This window comes from Poecile atricapillus, chromosome Z (assembly GCF_030490865.1).
Source record: "Poecile atricapillus isolate bPoeAtr1 chromosome Z, bPoeAtr1.hap1, whole genome shotgun sequence".
Lineage (NCBI taxonomy): Eukaryota > Metazoa > Chordata > Aves > Passeriformes > Paridae > Poecile > Poecile atricapillus.
In genome coordinates, this window is record NC_081289.1 from 23,087,923 (window position 1) to 23,112,725 (window position 24,803).

The 24,803-nt window shown below is 39.3% G+C and overlaps 1 protein-coding gene across 1 annotated transcript in view; it reads left to right on the forward strand.

Moving 5' to 3' along the window:
• The window catches only part of LOC131573196 (transcription factor RFX4-like), a 53,660-nt gene that overhangs the window by 207 nt on the left and 28,650 nt on the right, over positions 1-24,803 (forward strand). The window contains exons 2-9 of the mRNA XM_058826917.1: positions 6-129; positions 11,154-11,215; positions 15,848-16,061; positions 16,880-16,957; positions 18,772-18,935; positions 20,903-21,003; positions 22,802-22,860; positions 24,407-24,551. Of these exons, the coding sequence (XP_058682900.1) occupies positions 64-129; positions 11,154-11,215; positions 15,848-16,061; positions 16,880-16,957; positions 18,772-18,935; positions 20,903-21,003; positions 22,802-22,860; positions 24,407-24,551 (889 nt within the window). The 5' untranslated portion in view covers positions 6-63. The remainder of the gene's footprint in view (positions 1-5; positions 130-11,153; positions 11,216-15,847; positions 16,062-16,879; positions 16,958-18,771; positions 18,936-20,902; positions 21,004-22,801; positions 22,861-24,406; positions 24,552-24,803) is intronic.

Here is a 24,803-nt window from a genome sequence, read left to right on the forward strand (position 1 = left end):
TTAAGGCTGGAGGAGAACTATGAGATTGCAGAAGGTGTTTGCATTCCTCGAAGTGCTCTCTACATGCATTACCTGGACTTCTGTGAGAAAAACGACACGCAACCTGTTAATGCTGCCAGCTTTGGGAAGGTAAGTCTAAACTGCAGTATGGCACCTAAAAATCTCACCTGGTTCAGGTGAATCTGTATTATTGAAAAGAATGAAATATTTTACTGTTAGAAACAGAGGTATATGAATGCAATCTCTTGTGTGTATTCAAGTTATTGGATGAAGGCTAAGATTATAAGTATTTTGATGGTTGGAATAATTTCTAACCATGGCTAGGCTCCAGAGTATGTCAGCCCCCAGCCTAGCTGATGGTGATCTGTGACAAAAAATTGGCAGTTAAAATTGAACTGGAAGTTGAATAAAAGCCAGTGTAAACACATCTGCATTACGACCTGCACTGCTTAAACGAGTATATAATTTTTTAAAAACAGAAGGGTAAAATTGAATTCTGGAGCATGTCTGTGCTGTTCTTGTAAACATGATATGGTTATCCCCAAATTAATGATATAGAATGTTGTGGTTATTTCACATGGTGGAATACAATGCCTCCAGATGTGAAAGTCCAGAAAGCGACTAGCTGCCTTTGTGTGCACTGCAGGCACAGGCTGCAAAGCTATCCAAGTTATCTTTTCACTGTGATTCCTCATGCTTCCCTTTCCAATCCTGCTCTAGTAAGAGCCACTCTGGTTAACTCCAGATTCACAGTGGAGATGCACTCCTAGCACAGACATAGCTGTGCCTCATCTGGGTGTGAGCAGTAAAGCTCTACACTGGTAGCAGATGTTAGTAGCTGGCTAGAAGGTTATATAAAGTATTTTGGATTTGCTGGTCAGGTGATATTTTTCTCTCAGTGAAAAACAGCATGATATGTAAAACTGAAATTCTACCACAGAATGTATCTCACGCCTTTAAAACCTGTGGGCTGTGAAAAAAGTGTGGAGTTTGCCACCATTTTTGAAATGCTTGCAAGCATGAATCTGAAGCCCATTGTCCCACAGGCTGTTCTCTTTTAGTCTTTGCAACATTTGTTCTATAGAAGTTCTGGGTATTCAAAGAAGGAAAAATGTTTCTAGGGTAAGTGCTTGTGTAAAGAGTAGGTGAAGGATGTATTTAATGAGGTGATTTTCTATAGTGCATCTTTAGACAGGCAGTTTGGCAAGGAAAATAAAGTGTACTGTGTTGTAATGTTACTGTATTTGTTGTGTCTTGAAGACCTGCATAACTCAGTAGATTCTGTGTCAGGTTTCTGTTTAAATACTTAGGAGAATTGTGAATGAAGTTGTTCATTGTACATATTATTGCTACCAAGTGATAAGTATAGTGGCAACATGTAATTTAGGAACAGTGAAAATAAGAAACAGATTTCATGCAGGCTCACACATTTGGAACATAGAACAAATTTGCACAATGCTACTTCTGCTGCTGCTAGAAACTTCTGTAAATTGTAAGGTGTAAATATTCCAGAATTATTCCATCAGAACATAAATTTTCCAGGGATTTCACCATTTATCAGTATGTGGCAGTTTTGTCACACTGTTTAATACTTCATCCCCTTTCTCTCCTGCCTCTCATACATAGACCTGTTCATTGGTAGGAGTATTTTGACCTAGCAGGACAGGTACTACGATTTTCATCCAAAAATCATGGCATTCCAATGTGTTTTCCATGTGCTGTAGTCCAAGTGTTTTCCCCTCTGTTGTAAAAGAGTTCTGAAGCAGTGTTGCATGAAATTTTTTACCTTTTTTATGGAGAGGAAGGAATCCCTACACAATCACCATGGTACTGTTTCACACTAGTGCTTTGGGTGGCCATAACTTCTGCATCTGGGAACTGGCACTTCTGCACTGGTATGTCCAGGAACTCCAGGCAACAGAGGGGTAAATATTGGAGTGAAACCAGCTTCTCCATTTGCAGAACCTGAGCAAACCCCACTGATTCTTTCCAGCCTGCTACTGCTAACAAAATGTACTGCACAGGTATAGAGATCTGCAAGGCACATCTGCATTCTCTCAAGAGCTTGCAGTCAGCTTCTCCTTTGGAGCACGTACATGTATGAAGTTGTAGCCAACATCTGTTATCATATGACTTAAATATCACATTGGCAAGATGAGTTGCACAAATGCCTTGGAGGCAGTTGAAGCAGTGCAGTGAAATAGGTGTTATCTAAGGCATTCTGCACTCAGCTGCTGCAACAGAAACCCTGGACACGTTTGTCTTCATTGGGAAACATCAGGAGCCCTACAGCTGTCTCTCCTCCAGAGAAAGGAGCTAGTTGTTCCCTGAAATTGTAGACAGTTCGCCTTTCTGTAGACCACATTGAATTTATAATTCATCTCTGAACTTCAGCTCTGTGGGCAATGTGAAATATTAAGGCTTTTTCTTCAACAAACTGGCAGTTTTTAAAAAGAGACGTGGAGTTCAGCACATTAAAACAAACTCCAATAAGTAACAGCGGTTTCTGTCAAACTTCTAGGGCATGGACTGGACCTCAGATACTTGGTAATATTGCATTAATGAAACCAAAATTGGTTTGGGGAGTAGAGAGATTAACAGAGAGACAATAGTACAAACTTTTCTGAGGAAACTGAGCTAATAGCAATTAAAGGAACAAGAAGAGCAAAGAACAGAAATACTGTATAAATAAACATCTTTTAAAAAGCAATCCATTCTCCTAAGCCACATAAAGAATATACAAAATCAGGAATACTCTAATATGGTTATTAATGGGATATTAATATCATATTTCTCATATGGCAAAAGGAGTTGTAACTTTGTTAGTCAAGATTTTAGTGTTTTACTTATTTAATATGCAAAAATTACAGACAGTAATCTATACCAGCATTTGCCGATCTGCTATGCTACCTACTCTGTCATTACAGTACTTTTTATTGTCTGTGAAGGACAGGACCCAGCATTCTTTTATATATCTTGAATAAATAGTAATTAGGGAGAGCCCTGTAATTTGGTGGTTACAGCTCAGCATCAAGTGCAGAGTCCAGCATTAAACTCTTACTGTAGACAGCCAAACATATTGTATTTTGATTTTGTGCAAAAGTGAGGCAGAAGAAGCAAAAATGTTCCACAGAACCAGTGAGAAGACAGGGAGGTACAGTGGGGCAGGGCAGGTGTGTCACCAAGTTATTAACAATTAAATGTTGAATATGAGAAAAAGCTCTCTCCCAGTGAACGTGTTTGGACTGTGAATTAGTCTGCAGGCAGAAGGAGTGAAAGCCCTGCTGCTGAGGTCACTTCAAAGGACGGCAGCCCTGTGCCCCTCAGCCCTGTGCTGCGAATGCCTTGGGCTCTGCTCTGGGACCCTGGGGCTCTGCACAGCACTTGGAGGTGTTTCCAGCTGAAAGTTCTGCCAGATGCTGGGAAACTTGTGCAGAGGTGTGTTTGTTTTGGGTTTTATCTGAGCAACATGTTAACACAAAATGCTGGTGATTCTTAACACACTGTGCTAAGAACTATGGTGGATGATGACTGACTTCTCATTCTTTCTGGGTTTAATTGCAAAAACAAAATCATTTTTAATAAGGCCTTCATTGAATAAAAAAAAAATAAATAAAAAAGCAGGAATGTTTTGGGTATTTCCAAAGCCCTCAGTAGCTATTGTGTAGGGTAGAGTGCCATAAGGCTCTCCTGGATTTTTGAGTTTCTCTTTCCTTTTCTTTTATTTCCAACACTGATTTTTTTTCTTGCTTCTTTCGTGATCCTGTATTTACACTGTTTTCTTAGACAGGACCCTCGGAGATAAATCTTCCTTATCTGCAGCGATCTCTCCCATCCTCCGTGTCCTCGGGTGGTTTCTTTAACTTTACTGGGCAGTGCTAATTCCCCTGCCGTGCCCTGCCATAGCTCTCCCCGGGAACACTGAGAGAAACTGAGTGAAATCCCTTTGCAGCCTCACGAACCTGAGCTCTTCCCAACTCCCATGTGCCCCCTGGAGGATAAATACTTTCCTCTTCTGGTTTTGTTTTTTTGGTTTTCTTTTCTTTTCTTCTTCTTCTTTTTTTTTTTTTTTTTTTTTTTTTTTTTTTTTTGTGTGTTTTTTTTTTTTTTCCTTTTATTTTGGAGCTTTTCTGACATGTCTTTCGACAAGCAATAACAAATTAATATTTGAAAAGGAAAACGCAGGAGGTTGGTGACACTTGTTAGGGTGGTTCTCCCTCAGTCTGAGGTCCCTTTACATTATTTTGGCTTCTTAAAGAGGTTTAACATGGATGCAGGCTCACACAAGTTTTGTTGCCCCCTGACTGGCTTCGCAGTAAGTGAAAATTACATTCCAAGGAATGCATTTCACTAGATAAAGGGCAAACTCCACAATAGACTTGTAATACTGGTTAGGAAAGAACCCTTTTTTCCCAATAGTTTACTTTGCTCCAGGGAGGTACAAGCTGTACCAGCCAGATTCCTTTTTCATCATGATGCACTGTCTCCATGCCCAGAAGTTTTGCTTGCAAGACTGTTCCTCCAAACATGACCAGGATAAATAAGATTTACAGTTTCTTGCTGTCATACGATATGATTTTAAAATTTGAAAAGGACAGAAAGGACCTTTATTGAAACCTCTTTGATAATGATGTTGTGATGTGATTGCATTCTGATTTGTCTTTGTATTGAAATGCACTTGTCAGGAAATTGCCTGCTGTTATTCATAAGGAGACACTTCTGCTGAAGATGTGTTTTTTATTTCTTTACTCTCAATTTGCTCTTAAGTAGCTCAATAGTAACTGGTATAGCAAAGCCAAATTTACTTAGTGCTCTCTTCTGATAGTTTAAAACAGCACTTGCTTTATTATGAGCAATTTTTACAACATTGAATGCAAAAATAGAACTGGGGAAAAATCAATGTAAATGTGAGGATGTGGTTTCTCTTATTACACCCAATCAGTCTGTCAGTGCTATCTGAGCAGTCCCTGCTTTTCCTTCATCCCTTTTGAATAGCTGGGATTCCTGACTGAAGAAGTTATCACCAGTATGAGTTTTCTTCCCAATTCTGAATCTTCTAGGCCAAGCTCCTCTGATGAGACCATAATAACACAAGTCCTCTAGAAGCAAGCACTTGTGCTGGTGTGGGGAATGGTGATCCTGCAGTGTAGCTGGAAAGGGTTTTGCTCCCTTGGCTCTACTTTGCTGATCCTTGTATCATTACAGGTTGCTGATCACTGCCCTTTCCTTGAGCTTGGGGGGGGTAAGAAAACCACTGAGGACACCTCAGTTTCTCTGGAGTGACTTTCCTTTCTCAATGCCCTACAGCAATGGGATTTTTAGTGTCTGCCACTTCAAGCATCTGGCTTCCAGTTAGGCCTTAAGCACAGAGTGGCCCCAGGGCTGCTTTACCTCATGCCTCGTCAACACGTCCCAGAGGCTGTGCTTACAGCACAGGGTCTGCCAGAGTGCAGGGATCCTGGCGCCCAGCCTTTTCCCACAGATAGGCTGGGTGATGGCAGGCAGTGTGCTGGCACCAGTACAGAGCAGGGCGAGCTGTGCAGGGGTTTAGTTCTGCTTGGCTTCAGCAAGTCAGCACCAAAAGTGGCTGCAGCTCAGCTAAGGATCTGAGGCAGAGCACTCAGCGTTTGCAGCTTTGTTGGGATGCACTAATCTGTTTGATCATGCCTTAGGCTGAATTCTATCTGGCCAGAGGAACTGCTGAAGGAGGATGTTGTTTTCCATTGATGAATTTGATGAGAGGTCACACAAGCTTCATTGCAGTGTCCAGTTCAGTTGGAGTTCCTCACAGAATCTAATCTCCATAGCAGGTAGAGTTGGGCATGGACATTGAGAAAAGGCCAGCAGGTTTTCCTGCCTTGCTTTGCAGGATGAGTTGAGCTGTATCAGTGCTAGAAACAAGTTCTTATCCTACAGCTAGACGACTTCAAAACTTAGGAAAGTAAGTGGAGAGAAATGGGAAGGTTATTGAATCTTAACAGGCAGCAGATCTGGGGTCAAGAGTACTGAGCCTCTACTCTGCAGCCTTCCCTCCTGGCCATGCAAGTAAAGAAGCAAGGGGTAGAGAATGTATAGACACAGTCATGCCTCTACTCCTTTTGTTTACATAGCTTGGTGGATTTGAGAGACAGAAATGATGTTTTGGACTACTTTGATGATGCTCTTTCCTATCAATAGACATTTCTCAGAACAAATTTTCTTGACCATTTCCTCAAAATGATGTGATGTTGAATTATCCCCAAACCATTTTGAGCTGAATGGAACCTCTTAACACAGGTGTTACTAAAAACACCTGTCTCAGAGCAGGATTCTGAAATGCACAGATGGGGAAATCCTGGAATGATCCAGCTGGAGCAGTATTGGGTCAAAGACAAATGAGCCAAAAACCTTTTCACTTATAAGATTGAGGACATCAGTATTTCTTGAGTTTCACAGCAATGAGAATAAGGAAAGCATAGCTCTAGGAGAGTACAACTATATTTGGTATCACTGACTTCTTTGCTGCTGCCGTGGCAAAAAATGTTAAGACTTGAACGCCATAATAGAAGTTGGTAAATAAACACACATCTTCTATACCTGACTTCATAAAAAATCCCCATGCTGTCTAGATATGGGACCTGAAACCTGAATTGAGAGATACAGAACCAGGCCCTGTTATGAAGAATTGTTATGGGAGGAAAGAGAATTTATTCCATGGTATGTAGAACCTCTCTAGAATCTCATAGCACTAGGGAGTGCAGAGCTTGGAATCCATTTCTCATTCTGGCAGTGTGCAATTGCTGGGTTGCAACTTAATTTGATCTTATTTCTCTACTTTGTGAAGTTCTAGAAGCAAGGCTAGAATTATGTTAAAATCAAAGGAACATGAGTAATGAAGAATAATATCTTTCTAGATCAGGTGTACTAACAAAATTATCATGTCTTTTGAAAAGCAGAAATCTAAATTATTCTAGCAAAAAACTTCTAAAAGTCATCCTCTGCCTGTTGCCCCAGAGTAAAATTTAATATTTTCACAAAGGAGGGAGGAAAAAAGTTAATTCAGAAGTTTCCAGACATCTCTAGTTTCTTCCATCCTTATTTGTTTTGCATGAAGACAGATGCATAAGATGCTTTATAAGATTTGTTTTCCCTGATTTGTTTTGACATATCATAGATGATTTTAGATGAAATAAATGGGAAGCACAGAGCTCACAGTTTGATAGTGAATGCAATGAGGAGTGATGGGTCACAGCATAGTGGTGAAAGCAGAATGTCCATGCCTATGGCAGAGTGTTTGGACCAAGATGATCTTTAAGGTCCCTCCCAGCTCCAGCCATTCTGTGAATCCTCATTTTAACGCCAAGCCTGGGTCTGCTTGTGTTGTAATGTTACAGTACTGGAGATGTGGGGAGAGAGGCAGTGGCAGAAATGACAGCTGGCAGTAATCAGGTTGAAGGAATGCACCCTTGCAGCCATTTGTGGGTAACAACAGCTCCTGCAGTTAGCAGTGCCTAAGGTTAACAGATTGTGCAGACTCCAGTACAGACCCTTACAGAGGAATTTTTCTAGTTGCTCATAAAATTCTCTGTTTTACACAGATGCTCAAGTAACCCATTTAATTTTTATTGCCTTAAGAATGACCAAAAATACAAGTAGCTAAATATTTAATTCAAGTTAATTCAGACACCTCTGCTAGGTTTAAAAAGCTGAAGTGGGATAAAAATCCAGTTATCTCCCCATGCAATCTACCTGCACAGACATTCCAAAAACCATTTGCCAGGATTGTCTGCAACAATGTTAAACAAATGCTGGCCTGGATATACTAGTCCCCTGAAAAAGTGTAAGCTATATATATGATGTTTTATAATGAAATTACTTCTATCTTCATTTTATGTATGCAGTAGGCACTCACCAGAAGATAAAACAGTTCTTAATATAATTGTTTTTAATCAAGAAAGGCATAGAAGATCTTCTGTAGGCAGAAGGCAAGATCATGCCTTAGCAGAGTAAACAGAAAAAAGAGAGACAACACATTGAAGTTCATTGAAGAAAGAAATTGCAGGAACTTTTTTTTTTCTGAGGCTAATGTAGCAGAGACAGAAGCTATTTTCCTGTGAAGTTCCTAGTCTACAACTGTTTTAAAACCAAAAAAACCCAGGTAGCCTAAAATAATGCCCAACAGTCAAAACTGCCAAGTAACTTAGGTGAAATTTTACTTGGAAAATGTAAAACTTGTACCTTTTTACTCAGCAGATCTTAAACGGCAGCTGGAATTATGGTCATTTTGGAGAAGTGCAAGACAAAATTTTAGCTCCACTGAAGGACAATGGTAAAAGATCTGTTCACTCCAAAATTCTTTTGGATATCTCTTATGAGACCTTTTAACCACTGTTTCTGTTGAGAAGCCAGAACTGCTGTGAGAACAGGGACTTCCCATTCAGAAAGCGGCTCAAACTGCGTGGTCTGGTCTGGATTCATTTGCTTGTGCAAACCTCACTGCAGTGATGGGAGGAAAATGATCCAACTTGGTTTTCAGATCCAAACCTAGCTTTTTATGTCTGACAATTAGAATCCGCTTCCCTCCCCCCACAACTGTAAAAGTAACACATTCTGTCTATAGGTATTTAAAAGTTAATAAACATTAAACCAACAATGACATATTTGTGCAGTGATTTTTCAGGTTGACAATGATTTAAATTTTTAAAAAAACACATATTTGGTTCTCTGCTTTTTCCACTGATTTCAGCCCACAGTGAACTCCACTTTGTCCTGCCTGATCTGACTTCCTCTCCCCTTTCAGGGTAATCTTCCTGCCTTTACCAGTATCATTGCACAGAGATTTGTATAAGCATAGCTGAGTAGAAACATTATATGAACAGAGAGTTCTTTTAGTACTTGACATGTTTTATTTTAAACACATTCAGATATTAATATACATATGTGTACAGGCACTTAGGTGTAAATATACCATGTTATATTTTACAAATGCAGCATTAGATAATAAAGTCCTGACTTTTTTCCCAAGGCTTTGCTCGGTTATTATTTTTTATTTTATTTTATTTGTTTGTTTTGTTTTGTAAATTACTGGGAATTAGTGTTTTAAGTGATGCATACTTTTAAGATACATTCTGAGAGGTGTATCTCATTTCAAATGTGTTGGATTTGAAAAAGAAACAAAGAAAAGAAAAAGGGATCATCAGATCAACCGCTTCATTATTATTCTCTTTTCCTGATCACCTCTGCCCTGGTATGTAGAAATTGGCTGATTTATTTAAATCCCAGTAACTCCCACGGCATATGGTTCATAAAGTAGCATTTACAGTGTTCATTGTAACACTTCACTGCTACTAGAAAGATTTGAAAGTAATTTGGTTTGATGCTGTTCCAAAAGGAAAAATAGAGTAAAAGTATCTCTACTATTAAGTCAACTGCTGTAAGAGCAGCTTTTGGAGAGGGATAGTATTTTCTGAATGACAACTGACACAAAAACTCCCCCCAAAAAAACTAACACAACCAACCTTAAAAAAATCCCCTAGTCCAAAAAAACTATCCTCAGAAAGTAGTTCTTCAACACTGCCTTTTTTCCCACAGCCTTGTGGAGCCCCCAACCCTGTCTGCAGAAAATGAAAGAGAGAGGGGTGGGATTAATGTGTAATTAAAGGGAATTTGGAAGGCTGAGATGTTGCGGAATGTTAGATCAGTAGCTGGAACAGCATGTGGTGTTCTTTAGGCAGGCTTCATTGAATCCATACAAAAAAAGAAAGAAGGGCTGCTTGCCTGTCTGCTCATTTATCAAACAGCTAGGCTGAACTTTCACAGCTCCACAAAAGTGTTTTACTGTTTGCTGAAGTTTTGCTCCAGAAATTAAAGCTGAACAACCTAGCGACTCTGAGTCTTTGCTGCATTTTTGACATCAGCCACCTTGTGCAAAGCTCTTGGAAACCAACACAGGTCAATTTCTACATGATACTAAGGGAAGATGGTTGTACCTTTGCTAAAACGTTAGAAGAAATGGTCAAATATGTGACATTGTAATGTCTTTATTTATATAGCACCTTTTGATCTAAATACATGTTCCAAAGCTTTCAGTCATCAATCAGGATTAAATATTTATCATGGTGGCAAAATGGCTAATGGAGAAAAAAAAATCCATATTATTTAATCAATTTAAATTGACTTTGTTCCTAGTTGAACAGTTATATTCCATCTTGTAGGCTTATTTCCCTTTGCTATTAGTTGGTGTTACCCCCCAAAGAGGAAGCATTTAGCAATTTATGTAAAAAAACCACAATTAAAATGGATTACAAATTTTAAAAGGGAGTATCTCCTTCACAAGTAAGTCTTCAAGGCTTACTGCAGTTTTTATTGCATGAGTGTTCTTACAGAAACTTTTCCTCCTCCTGCACACCCCAGTGAGAGTCTGGTTCACTCCTGTGAGGTGCTGAGAGTCTCCTTTCTAGCAACAACAGTAAAGCTTTTTCATCAGGATTAGCCTGGTTGATAGAGGCTCTGATGACTTACGGCAGAGTCTAAATTCATTGATTTATTTCCTGTAATGCAACTGGCAGTGAAAAAGTTTTGGGTTGTGGTAGCAATGTTCTTTTAATGTCTGCTGACACACTAGAGTTTGTATTCTTGATGAATAGACTGCTGTTTCTGAGATCTACTTGTTTTCCATAGAGGATAAAGTGGTTGTGCGGTATCTTTACAAATGCCTGATGAGTTTTCCTTGGTAGAAATGATACCCCTATCAAATACCAAAATCTTTTCAGAGAATCATCTTTTAAAATAAGAAGTGTTTATTTCATGGCTGGTTTGTGAAGGTCTGTAAAGAACTTTGTTGATCCTGCGAAGTGATATAAGTAGTAGGCCAATTCTAATTACAGTGCACCTTAGTTTAGAGGCAGAGCTGTTCTTAGATTTTTAAGGAAATATGTTCTATTCCAGTAACTTCTGAAAGTATTTAAATTAATGGTAGCTAATGAAATAATAGTGAAGTTTAAAGTCTCTTTCGCCCTTTCAGAAATGGAAAAAATCAAGAGCTTTATTTCGGCTTTCTTCTACCATGTGTTTTGTAGACATCACAGTACAGTTTTTCTTCTTTTTTTTGGTCTTTAAAGTTCATATTAAATTAAGTTTCCATTTGTCTTAATATCAGTTCTGTTTATTTGCAGATAATAAGACAACAGTTTCCACAACTAACGACAAGAAGACTTGGAACCAGAGGCCAATCAAAGTAAGCAGTACGGTATTATTGTCATCTTACAGGGCCCCATGTGGCTCTGGCTTTACTGAATGGGGAATGAGAACAGGAAATTATTTGTGCAGTTGGGGCTTTAAAACCAACTTTGATGGAGGTTCTGTTGTAGTCTTTACATTATCTTATAGATTCAGCAGTGATCCTGCAAAGGTGGTTGAATGGAGCCCTTTTACTGATTTGATTAGCAATATTTTCCACATTGTTTTTTCATCTCAACTCCCTTTGCACAACATAAACTACATTCACACTCAGGAGTAATGGAACTACTGTTGGAGGCTGAGAAATATCAGCTGGTTAGCATCATGTTTCAGGCTAGAGAACAAGTGTCAGAACGCTATTTAGAATTTAGGTAGAAACATACATTGACCTAAACTGAAATTGTCCACAAACCAGAATTTAACCACCATTTTTCCCATGTAATAAAATCCAACCTACCTTTAGGTGATTAAAGATTTAGCTTACTGCCTTAACCAAAAGATGATATTTTCTGAAAATAGTTCATCTTAATTCCAGAATGAGAAACTGGTTCAGAATTAAGAATGCACTTCCTGGGATATTTGGCTTTTTCTAATTGTTGATAAGGTGTGATTCTACCAATTAATTTAGAGGATACAGTGATGTTCTTACGCTTTTTTTCTGCTTGTAGACTCCAATAAATTTTTCCAGGGAGCTTTGAATCTTTTTGTGGCAAGCATAAGGCCCCTCACATAATAAAACCTGCTTTTCTTGATTAGCTTTCACAGAATCCTACAGAGTAGCAGAAGTAGAGTGTCTATAGATCACAAGTGAAAAACTGTGGGAGAGAAAATGAAAATGTGAGATGGTGTGCTTGCAGAATTTTGTTGGTAAAAGTTCTCTTTCAAAATAAAGCCTGAAAAACATAATATGGCTAAATGCTGAGAATTAAATATGCTGTTAGGATTGAGTCTACATACTAAAGCTAGAAGGACCTGCTCTTTAAGGAAAAAAATAGACTAAGATACTAAAAGAAATGCCATTAAAGAAAGATTTACTGTGCTCTTCTAATGGGTGATCCATGCTAGGCAGTGTTTCTTTGATGGGACAAAATATTCTTCCCTCCAGCTTGATATTTTCTTAGTTTTTATAGCTAAGCTTTATTTTCCTAGAGCAGACGTATTTAAACAGCCAGTTGAAGATTTGATTTTGGGAATGGTCCCAAATGCAGAATGAGTGTTGCCATAACATCACTGACCAAAGCCACCAGAAATCTCTCAGGTGGAAATTCTGAGCTAGCCCAACAGCATACCAGGAAAGCATGATAGGACCATAGTCAGAGAGTCAGGATTTAGCACTGAATATAAGCTTTGTGGAGGCTCATAAAGATGGAGTGAAAGTGTGTACAAGTTGCTTTGTGGACACATTCATATGAGTAGCCCTTATTGGCCATCAAATCATTCTGGCATCAGCTTTTTTTACTTGTCCTTCCATTTAGAGAAAGGAGAGAGCACTGCTTTATTTCCAAACCGGAGCTCCTCCACTGCTCCAGGAGTCTCTCAGAGGGCAAGACACACTTGATCTGCTGACTAGGAGTGTCTTGCACCTCCAAAAGCTGTCTCTTTACTCTCACTGAGACTTAATATTTGTTGCACAATTTCCCCCTAACCTGCCTGCCTGTCAGAGCAGCTTTCAGGTCACACACTCCTTTCATGCCACTCACAATGGTTCTGCTTCCAACCTAGCAAATAAGGGGTTTCTGTCATACACAGAGAGAATACCTGCATGCTATACTTTAAGATAAATGCTCTCCTTGGTAGACCCAGCACAGCTGTAACTGAGCTCTGGTTTTGTTTTCAGAAACATCTGACTGCATTCCAGTTGAGCGTTACATAAAGAAATTACTTTAGACATTAACACTTCAGTCCCTTTATCACCAACTGTGCTGACCGATTGCCGCCAGTATTATTTTCATTCCACTTCCCTGCCAGTGCCAAAGGAAATTCAGCCGTAGAAGTGGTTAAGATTATCTGACTTCACACTGTTCTGCCTTCAGTCTTTTTTATAGCATGGCTGCCTTGTAACATTACAAAGTTCAGAGCTACAATGGTGCTGTACTCTTGCTCATCAGTTGTGAGCTTTCTGTTTTGCAGCTGGTTTATTGATGTGAGCGTGCAGCTGCTCTCTGTTGCACTGAGCTTAAAAACAGTTCCACCACAGGTGAGCTGTGAGAAGGCAGCTGAACATAAAAGCCAATTTCTTTCTGTACTGTAGTCTGAAACTCTTCAATTTGGTACACAAGATGTGAGTTAAACCAGTGGAAGTTACCTGGTGTGAAGGGAATTTTTCTTCTTTCTTTAAAGGAGTGCTGTATATAACAGATCAATCAGGGTAAAAAGTATTTCACTTTAACACAAAAAAGATTTTGTTGTCTGCATGTAATTCTTCTACATATCAAACTTTCAACTAAGTTGATTTTTTTTTTTCTGATAGAAATACAAAAAAGTAATTGGAAAAGAATCTGTATAAACTACTTCAGTGAGCTTTTGCCCTTTGGGATAGTAAAATTACTGAAAGTAGAACTATGTAGAAAAATTTTGGAGTTAATTTTGCTACTGTTGTCTACATGATCTTGAAACTACACGGAAACCTCTTTTATTTCACCTCTTTAAGTGAAATATACCAGGAATTAAACACCGTGCAGTAAAATTCTACTACATTTTCCAGGCTTGTTTTTTTTTCCTTCTCTGATTTAAGACAAAACTTGATACAAGACTGACGCCTGTGTAAAGGATACAAGCCTTTCAGTTTTGCTCTTTTTCCCCTCTTCCCACCCTTCCCTGAGCAATTTGTGCTGCTGGCTCCCCACAGCATTTCCTTTTGGGTTCCCCTACCCCAGATGGAGCACACAGGCCATGTGTGAGTTTTATGGCTCTTATATGCAATGTTCATCTGGCTGCTGCCAGAAACCAAACTGGGCACTTAAACCAAGAGCTGGAGGTGTTACCATTCAAGCTAAAAAAAAAAAAAAAAGCCAAACTTCTACAGCTGGTGTTGTAACCCCTCGTCATTAGTTACCTGTAACAGGTTAGGAACAGTCTGGAGGCTGGTTTCTTGTATAGAATGCATGTTTTGACCGAAGTTCTGATGGAAATATTTGGAGCCAATGCTGTTGCTTTTTCAGGAAACTCCATAATGTTTTAAGATATGTCACTTGGATTATTCAATGTTGAGTTCAAGATAGCTTTTATTTTTAATGGAAAATATGGAATGTGCTTGGTGGGTGTGGCCAGGAACCACATACTAGAAATTTGCTACAACAGCCCAGGCCTCCTCTCAGCTCTCAGGTGTGCTGATAGAAAAGTTTGGGTGTCCAGCACTTTGCCACTATTTTCTGCTGGGGATTATGATATGCACTGATCTGTGGGTGAATGACTGCGAGGGGAAAAAGGAAAGTCACTGATTAGCTTAAGCTACCATCATTTACATGCTACTCTTCAATTAATTTCATTGCTGACCCTTGTAGAACTGCCTCAAGGGAATTTGTGTATATTTGAATGAACAGATGTGGTGGCAGCACTCTGAATAGTAACTGACTTGAAGAGTCAAAGAAGCTTTCAGAGATAGAAAATTCTTGTGCCATCACAGTGGGGTCCAGAGGACAGAATCTCATGATGATCTTACAGGTTATAAGGAGAGAAGAGGAGGATTATTGGAAAGTCTGTATAGGATTTGGCTGAAGCAGAAGTATACCAGCAATGCAATCTTGTGATGCCTTTTGTAATCACTCCTAATTTAGCTGATGTGTTGGATGCCTGCAGCTGAGAAACTGAAATAAAAGTTAGGAAATTACAGAAGGACTAAGAGAAAATCTCTGCTGCTTTGATGCAAGAGCTGTGCTTGATAACTGGTGCTTCCACCAGCACCTACAATAAAGCTGAGTGGTAGCACAAACTTGTGCCATAAGATCAAGCACAGTAATTCCCAGTGTGGCCTCACAGAGAGTTACTGCTGTGTCCTGTCCCTTGCTGACCAAAGCCCAGTGCTGATGCTAGGGTGTGAAGTAAATAATTGGAATTGTACATTTCCTTCCATTCATTGCTTTCCAGCATAAGCCTTCCCCACCCCTCCCCCCCTTTTTGTTAAAATGTTTTCATTTTCTGGAACATTTCTGGTTAACTTGTTTGCAATAAAGACTTGTGCTTTTCAGGGACCAAACCAGCCCTCAACAACCTGAGAATCAGGGAGCTGAAATAGCAGCAGAAGAGCTGGTCCAGAGGGTCTGTACCTCTGCTTATTGCTGAACTAAAGGAGCAGCTGCACAGCAGAGCTCTGCCAACCAGTAGCTGTAGGATGTTTTTCCTTGTCACTAAGAAGTTAAAAAATGGAAGAACATATTTTTCCTGCCCTACAACAGAGTCACCTTACTTTTACCGCAAGGAATGAAAATTGGAAGCTCAATATATTACCACAGTATTCTGCTGCTGAATCAATGCCTGTTAATAATGTATAAACTATTGCTCATAGCTCTATTTTGCTGCAGAAATCATTTGCTGTAGAAAACATTTGCATTATCAGTTTCCCTTGCCTCCATATATTTTTCTTTAATTTTCAAACAATCTGCTTTATAAAATACATATCTCTATGTATCAGGTACCATTATTATGGAATTGCAGTGAAAGAAAACTCCCAGTATTATGATGTGATGTATTCTAAAAAAGGAGCAGCTTGGGTCAACGAAACAGGAAAAAAAGAAGTAACCAAACAGACAGTGGCGTATTCACCACGATCCAAACTGGGAACATTGCTGCCAGAGTTTCCAAATGTCAAAGATCTAAATCTGCCAGCCAGCCTGCCAGAGGAGAAGGTAACACTTTGGAAATCTTTTCTCAGCTTGTCTTGGTTTCTTTTTTCTCCCTGCTCTGGATGAAAGCTTTGTCTAATATAAAAGACTTTAAACCAGAGTAAGTTTAATAATGCTATGACTTGATTTATGGGGGGCTGAATTACTTCATCTAATAAGAAGAAATAACTTTCCTTAAAAAGGGGAGCTGACACTATCAGTTGTACAATATTTCTAACGCCTGTGCATGTTTTTTTAAAAGTTACATTACATATAGCAGGGAAACTTTATGTGATGTTTGAGGGCAACTTTTAAAATGTTACATCCCTCTAATCTGTGAACACACTTCACTTGATGGCAAACTGACAAACAGTTCTAATGCTTTCTTGAGTAGAGAGGGACTTAGTGCATTTCTTATTCTTCTAGAGTAGAAATTCAGAGAATCCTAAATGCACATATGACAAAAATGCTCTGGCTCCTCTTGGCTGAGCTTGCTAGGTTTCTGGTTCTATTCACATGTGTAGTATCAATGTGAAGTGGACAAAAGAATAGGGTTTTTTAGTTCTTTATGTCCTAATTAGGGCCACATTCTCGTCTTTGATCTCACTGAGGCTTTTTGCTCCTCTTACATTTGAAGAATCCTATTGACAGAAAAATCCATGAATTCAAAGGGAGAATTTACTTTTAAGGAAACTCATCTTACAGCTAATCTAAATACACTTTAACTGATTTCATTATTTTTGTGGCTGCACATAGATAAGGAAAAAACTTGCTTCTTCTATGTTCTATGTTGGATTTCTTAAAGCAGAATGATCTTTTGTGTCTCTCTCATTCTTTTTCAGGTTTCTACCTTTATTATGATGTATAGGACTCACTGTCAGAGGATACTAGACACTGTAATAAGAGCAAACTTTGATGAGGTATGGTTAGAAAGTGCAGCTGCAGTTAATGATACATAAGGTATCCGTGGATTTGAGACCTTATTTTGTATGTTATATTACAGACGTGGGGGTTTGTATTACTCAGTGCTTTTCAGGAACAATATCTGTACTTGAGCATCCAATATGTGACTGATAGCACTAAATCTCACTTACAGTGCTGGGTGAGTTGGAGGAACAAAAACAATGAGAATGTTTTTGCTCTCTGCTGTCCAGCAGGATTAAGGGAGCAATATCCCCTTACAAGATGTTGGGCAATCCAGTACTTACAACTCGAGAAGTGTGTCTACCACAACTTTCTGAAGCTTTTTGTTGGGACTGAGCTGTCTGAAGGAATTCCTCTGAGTGCTTAGCAGAGCCAGAGCAGGTGTCACAGCAACAACAGTGGGCTCTGCTGGTTTGTTCACAATGATGCAGAGTGGTGGGGGGATTACAGCCTCCCAAATATCCCAGAGAGCCATAGCTGGAGTCTCCAGTTGCTCAGCTGTACTGCAGCGCAGCTAGGAACACACACACACACACTGCTCAGCAGTTAATACCATCTCTTAGAGATGGATAAGGCCTGGACCTGTTCATATCTGACTGAATCTGAGAGGTTTCTGGCAGTGCACAAGACAGCTCTGTAATCAGAGCTGAAAAATAAAACTGAAATGCAAGCAGGTTTATATTAATGGCTTCTTATCTAGGATAACAAATCTGGCAATAGAGATACTGAGGACATGATCCAAATATGATATTTGGATCCTGGGGGAAAAAAAAAAATCAAAGGAAATGGGTCTTTTGACTCTGTCTTCTGAACAATGGGGAAAAATCCTTGCTTTTCTTCTTACTGTTTAATTCTTACACTCTTCTGGTTTAAAGCTGGTTTTGCACCATTGTACTGAGCCTAGAAGTTTCCAAGTATGAAAAATACATGACACATTCAGGAAATTTAGCTGGGCAAGTCTCAGAACAGTTTCTTAAGAGCAAGACACTGTATTTTATTAGGTTTATCAGGATCTACGGTAAGGAAGGGGCTGAGCAAAAGCAATATCTAAACGGCAAATACTCTTTGCTACATGTGGTACAGTTGCTTAGTTCACTACAGATTACATGAAGAAAGTTATTGTACATGAGTGTTGGTGTTCTGACCCATGTGGAACTGATCATGTCATTCTCTGAGTAACATCTTTATTTCCTACATTAGAATTTTCGGAGGTATATTTTGCCGTGTCTGAAATCTCTCCCCTATTTTCCATTTTTTTTTTTTTTCCTTGCCTTTTGTCACTTTTTCTCCACTTTCCTTCATAGTGGAGGAAAGATAAAATCCAAAAGTGTAGTGTTTCTTTCCAAAGCAAAGGCAGAAAATGGTATATTGACCCATGTAAGCAATTTACTATCCTCCTCTCCTTCCCTCCCTCCCTCCCTCCCTTCCTCCACCAAAGCCTAGATTGCATTCCTTTGTACACTGAGACAGAGCGCAAAGAGAGATAAAAAGGTTTGACATGTGGAAACCAAAGAGTTAAACTCATCAGCCACTGATGGAAGGTAAAAATACCTTGATTCCCATGGGTGTTTCTTCTGCAGTGACACAAAGACTCCTTGTCACCAGCCCCGAGTGTCTCCTCACCCTTTGGATTATTATCCTGTTGTGTGCTGCATTACAGTATGAGCCTGTCCAGTTGAGGAGCGTGCCCTGCCTGTGTTGCCCAGCTCTGGGACTAAAACAAATGCTGTATAAGCAGGGTCACTTAAAGAGAATTTGTGGCCTTTGATTATTTTAATTTTAACATTCCTGCTTCTTCTCATGATTGCAGGTTCAAAGTTTTCTTCTGCACTTTTGGCAAGGGATGCCTCCTCACATGCTGCCCGTACTGGGCTCTTCAACTGTAGTGAATATAGTGGGAGTTTGTGACTCAATTCTGTACAAGGCGATTTCTGGAGTTTTGATGCCAACAGTGCTACAGGCCTTACCTGACAGGTAACTGACCCCTTCTAGCTCAGCAGTCTTTGTTGCATTTCTTTTCTTCAAGAATGACACCATTTCTGGGAGAGCTGCTTGCTGAAACCCATTTTCTGACTTAAATCACAGTGTCATTTGAAAGGAGTTGAAGAGCTTACATGCTCCTGGAAAGATGTTCTGATTTTAACAAGACTTGTATTATGAAAAACTTGGAGAGTTAGGGGTTTTTATGTGATGAAGGATACCACCTTCTTCTTGTTTTCTTAATGTTCAGCTAAACCCAAACTAAATTCACTATTCCAATTCATGTGGTAGATTTCAGCTGGTCTCTTCCTACCTGGCATTCATGTGAATCCAAGAATTCTTGTTCACAGAGGCAAAGCAGGACAGAGAGCAACAGTCCACAGCAAAAAGTGTAATCACTGAGTGCAGCCAACATGTTTTCCTCTCTATTTACTTGTATGCACATCAGTAAGCCATGTTTTTCTAAATAGTCCTGTACACTTTTAATATTATTTGACTGATGTGCTCTTGACATTGAGTAATTTGGTAAGAATTAAGAAGAAACTGTAGGAGTTTTTTATTGGAACTGTGTGTTTAGTCCTTAAGATTTTAAAGTGTCTCTAATCAAGGAAAATGTTTTCATGATGTTGTCCTGCTCTCCTATGTGCATTTCAAGACTGCTAAAGTGAACGTATTTTACACAAGAAATCTGCTATAATCATGGGCTGTTCTTGATAAAACATGTACATTTTTACAGGCTTTGCCCCTCACCCCCCCAAATCTATTTCATTGGAAGGATTAAACAGAACAGCAGTCCTTTTCTCAAGCTGCTTAGTTCTTTCATAGGAAATAAGGAGAGACTTGAGTGTGAATATAGACTTTTGTAATGCATATAAAGGGCCAGATTGTGGCTATTAAGCCATAGCCTGCACTGGAGGGGGTGAAGAAGGGTCTCATTGCAATGGAAGCTCCCGAAGGAAATCTTGCTGACTCAGCCAGAATCCTCTGAGATACTTCCTGGGAACAAATTCTGGCTATCCAGAAAAGGCACTTTTTAGTGAGCCCAGCAGTTGTCATCCATCCCTGCTCTCTTTGGGTGTTTTTGTGGAGCAGAGCAGGTCGATGGCCATGTTTATTTTACCACCTCTGTTGTCCATGCAGCGCGCTAGGAGTACAAATAGAAACCTTTCCTGGGTTGACAGGGGGAAGTTCCTTGTATCTTTTCTCTCTCATTTGTGCATTTCTAGCATTGCTACGGGCTGTGCAGCTTTGTCTGTCAGAACCAACTCTTAGGATCCTCTGCACAGCACTCCACAACTGTTCCTGGGAACTGACATTTTTTACTGAGGATTCCAACAAGAAGGGCAGAATGAGCTGCCTTCCAAGTTTAACAGGAAATGATGGAACCAGCAGGAAAGGGTAGCAAGAAAGAAGAGAGAAATTTCACTTCTCTGGGAAAGTTCCAGTCCTCTGCAGGGCTAAGCAGGCAGGTCCTGCTCCACCTCCAGTTCCCCACCTGTGTGGCTTGGCCTGAAAATTCCTCCCCCCATCATCATCACTCACTAACTGGCTCTGGCCTGCAGCAGAGTTGGTTGTTGCTCCACTTGAATATGCCCCTGGACATCTGTATAAATGTGGGCACAATCAAGCTGAAATCTGAAGCTTGGGTTATTGTCATCTTTAAACAGTTGTGATTTCATATTTGTAGAGAGTGGGAATGATTTTATTTACAGTAAAAATACTATTTGTAAGTATCAAAGCAATGCTGTACAGAGATGGGAGGTTTTGAACATGGTGATAAATTTTGCTTTTCTTGCAAAAGTTGTCAAAAGTTTTTCCTCATGCCTACAAACCAAAATATGTTAGCAACTCTGCATAATAATGAGTTGTAAATAAATGACTCATGGTCTTCACACCTTCACAGCTTTTACAGTACAATGCACAGAGTAAACATGATGTGATGTTGTGATTCCCTTTTTCAGTTTGACGCAGGTGATCCGAAAGTTTGCAAAGCAACTGGATGAGTGGCTGAAAGTAGCTCTCCATGATTTGCCAGAAAACCTACGAAATATCAAATTTGAGTGTATGTATTGCCCAATCTCTCTCCTGTTAAACTGGGACAGACAATGTTTATTGATTACAAATTAATTGGAAGTGAGACTAGTGTTCTTTGGGAATTAAAACCTGTCATCATTATAAATCTTGCATTCACTTAGAATCTCCACTTGCCAATGAGAACCAATCTCATTTAGTGATATAAGGCACTGCTCAAAATGAGAATTTCTTTTTCTTTCTTGTTGATTCTGATAAGAAATTAATTTTGTTGATAGTAAGCAAACACTAAGGGTGATATTAGGCAAAGAAAATTATTAAACAAACCTTTAAGCTAGCAGAATTTGAATACAGCTTGAGGCCCTTACTCAAAAAAGTGCCAGAGTTAGAAATGAAGGAGATCAAATTACCCTGTCACCACAGGAAAGGGCACTAGTCCTTTTCAGACGTGCTTTGTAGATGCCTGCAGTGCACATCACCTATTGATAAAGCCTGCTTTATTTCACAGCTCTCAATTCTTTGCCTTTCATGAGCACTAAATTCCACACCACAAAGTTAAAGGGGAAAAAAAAAACTAATTTAGGAGAAGGATTAACTATTTTGATCAGCGTGGAAAATTAGGTGTATATGTTACTGAGAACAGTCAGGATGGAAGTTGGAACAACTAATTTCAGGGCGGGTTTGAATTGTTTGCTAATTTATTTTAAAAATTAAACAAAGTCAGAACTGAGAATATGCTTTACCACACCTTTTTCTGTTCAAAAATATTGGGAATCTTCAACAGCAAAATCTTTGCCAATCTTACAGGCAGACAGAGATGGACAGTGCACTCTCTAGGCATTCTCAAGCTATAGTTTTTAAGTGCTTTTATGTACAGCATGGAGGGAAAGCTCGCTCTGTGGCCACATCAAACATGTCTTTGGATAGATCTGCAAACCTGGTCCTTTTGATATAAGGAAAATATTGTGTGCACCCTGCCTTTTACATGAGCCTTTGTTGCTTCTGCAACTATTTTCCCCTCATCAGAATTTGTGATAGGGTACACAGCCAGTGGAAGTACTGACAGGAGGAACTGCAAGATTTTCATCATTTTTGTAGTTCCCAAGTTGCTGATTTCAGACAAAAAAAAAAAAAAAGCTAAATGTAATGTTTTAAAAGCTCATTTTCCAAGAATAGAAAATATCTTCATACAAGCTCTTGCAAAGAGCTGAACTGGGAACAGAGGACTAGCAACTATCTCCTGGACCATTTCAGCGCACAATGTATTAGTATGTCATGCAATTGCTTTCAGAAACTTTGATCAAATTCCACCTGAAACTGGATCAGAATTTAGCCCCTACTAGTCAAGTTAGAAGACTCCTCCAAAACTTGATTGCACAAAGATTTAGCAACCTCTTCTCATCTGCACACATAATGGAAATAGTTTTGTTATTTTATGTGCACTTATTCTTGCACCAACATTTTTCTTTCTATTAAATAGTTTTTTCTGTTCTCCAGTTCCTTTGTGTAGCAAGAGAAAATTTGCTATGCTGAGCAAGAAAAGCTTTCCATTGTCCTCTGTTTCTCTTGTCATCTCATTATTCACAGCATCTATAAATAATTGCTTGTAATATGCCTCTGTAAAATTGATTGAGCATCCAGATTTAAGGGTTTAGGTCAAGGTTTAAATTAAGTTAAAACTGGGCTAGTTGAGCACATTTTATGTAGCCACAATTTTGTATAGGATACTGGATATATTTTTTTGGTTGTTCTTGTTTAATTTAATACTTTCTGAAGTAATTATCCTTATTTAGCACAGTATATTAATATGTATTTCTTCTTTCCTGCAGTGTCCAGAAGATTCTCACAAATATTACGGCGACAGACGTCCCTAAATCATCTCTGCCAAGTAAGTATTTCACTTACCCAAGTTTAATTAATGCCAGTTTTACTGAGTTTTCAAATAATTTTATGAATTGACTGGTTGGATTTTATTCAGAGAAGGAGATCACATTAGCAGTTTGTCTCCAATATTTCTTGTGGCCACCTCTACAAAATCAAAAAGTAATCATTGAAAAAAGTCTTTCTAGATAACTGGCAGCCCCTGATCATTAAATTCGGCAGGGTGCTTTTATGAAAGTTATATTATTTGATTTGAAGAAATGGTTCATTTTCAGGAAATATATGAGACATTCAATTTATTTAATAATAAATGCAGTTTATATTAGGCCAGTTGCAAAGCAAGAAAAATTTCTACATGCCCAACAATACATTCCAAGTATAATTGTATATTATAAATCAAATGCAAATTCGTAAAAGGGAAAACAGCTGAACTGGGTTTTAAATAGACATGTTCCTGTAACCATAGCAAGCGAATATAGAAGCTGCTCCAAAATTTTTGGTGTTCATCAGTTTACATCCAAATTACCTGAAAAAAGTAATGAAGCCAAATTCTGTGTAGTATAAAAAGGGAGAGAATGCATTAAATTAATTACTGTTTCATCCATGTATTGGAGGGGATAGTTTTTTTCCCTGTCACCTGAAAGCTGCACTTTTGGGAGGTGTATCCAAAACTCCAAGTTAGCCTTCTGTGGGTGAAACGCACAGAAAGAAGCTCTAGGGAAATAAAAAACCCCTGCAAGGAATTTTTGGTAGGTTTCTGCCACCATTTTTTTAGTGATGGAGACAGAGATACTCGTGCTGCCTTCCCCCAAGTACCATAGATCATCACTGAAGTCTGGAGGTCCATAGCAATTCAGAGGATACAAAGATAAAGAAATCAAACCTTCTGCATCTAACCTGGGATCAAATCTCCTAGAAGAAGGAATCTTCAAGTGCATCACTCCCTTGGGAAAGCTGATAACCTTGGGGTGTGTTATCATCTCTGCTTAACTTAGAGAGATCTGTGTACATGACCATGGCCTTGTGTCACTTCCTTTACTCTCAGTCCATCCTCCCCATTACCAACAGCACGTCCCTGTCTCAACCAGCCTAGACACGGATCTGATGAGGAGGCCAAGGAGCTTTAACCTTTTCATGTGGCTGAGGGAAGAATGAGAGTCTTCACAGACTGGGAGAGGGGAGGGTGCAAACCTGAGTGGGGTTTGTTTGTTTGGTATTGGTTTGATTTTTCTTGTTGCTTTTTTTGTTCTGAACCGAGGTTTGAAATGAAAACCAGTAGAGCTGTTAGAGATTGAGGGGTCTAGCAAAGTCTAGCAATCAGACTAGTGCTGCTCATTAGGGTTTGTGGTGAATGCAGTCAAAATACTTGCAGCTGATTAAAGTAGGCAAATGTTAGAGGGCCCTGTAATGTCCATAAGACATCAAGCTGGTGGGTGGGGGTCCATGAGGAGAAACAACTTAGTGAGCCCAGCTAAGGAAGCGTAAAAGGGGATAAAGCCTATTTTTTAACCTAATAAAGCATGAACTAATGAATAGATTGGATTGGATTACAGGCATCAAGAACAGTGATCCACAGTGCAGACATCACATTTCAAATGCTGGAGGACTGGAGGAATGTGGATCTGAATAGCATTACCAAACAAACCCTCTATACTATGGAGGACTCACGGGAGGAACACAGAAAGCTCATCATACAATGTAAGAGCAGAATCTTCAAATAAAGCCAGGTGAACTTGGCTTCCTGCTGCAAACAAAGCTCAGAGAAAGTAGTGCTGGTTTTGCAGCCATTGGTTTGCTTGGAGGCTTAAGATAAATATAGACATTTACCAAAACGTAAGGCAAAGCCCTGTCGAGGTCTTATGTTTTGGGGCATAGATCTGGCCACTGCTCCTTGATGCTTTCCTTTCTAGTACCCAGAACAGCCAATGGCACAAAACTAACACCCAAATT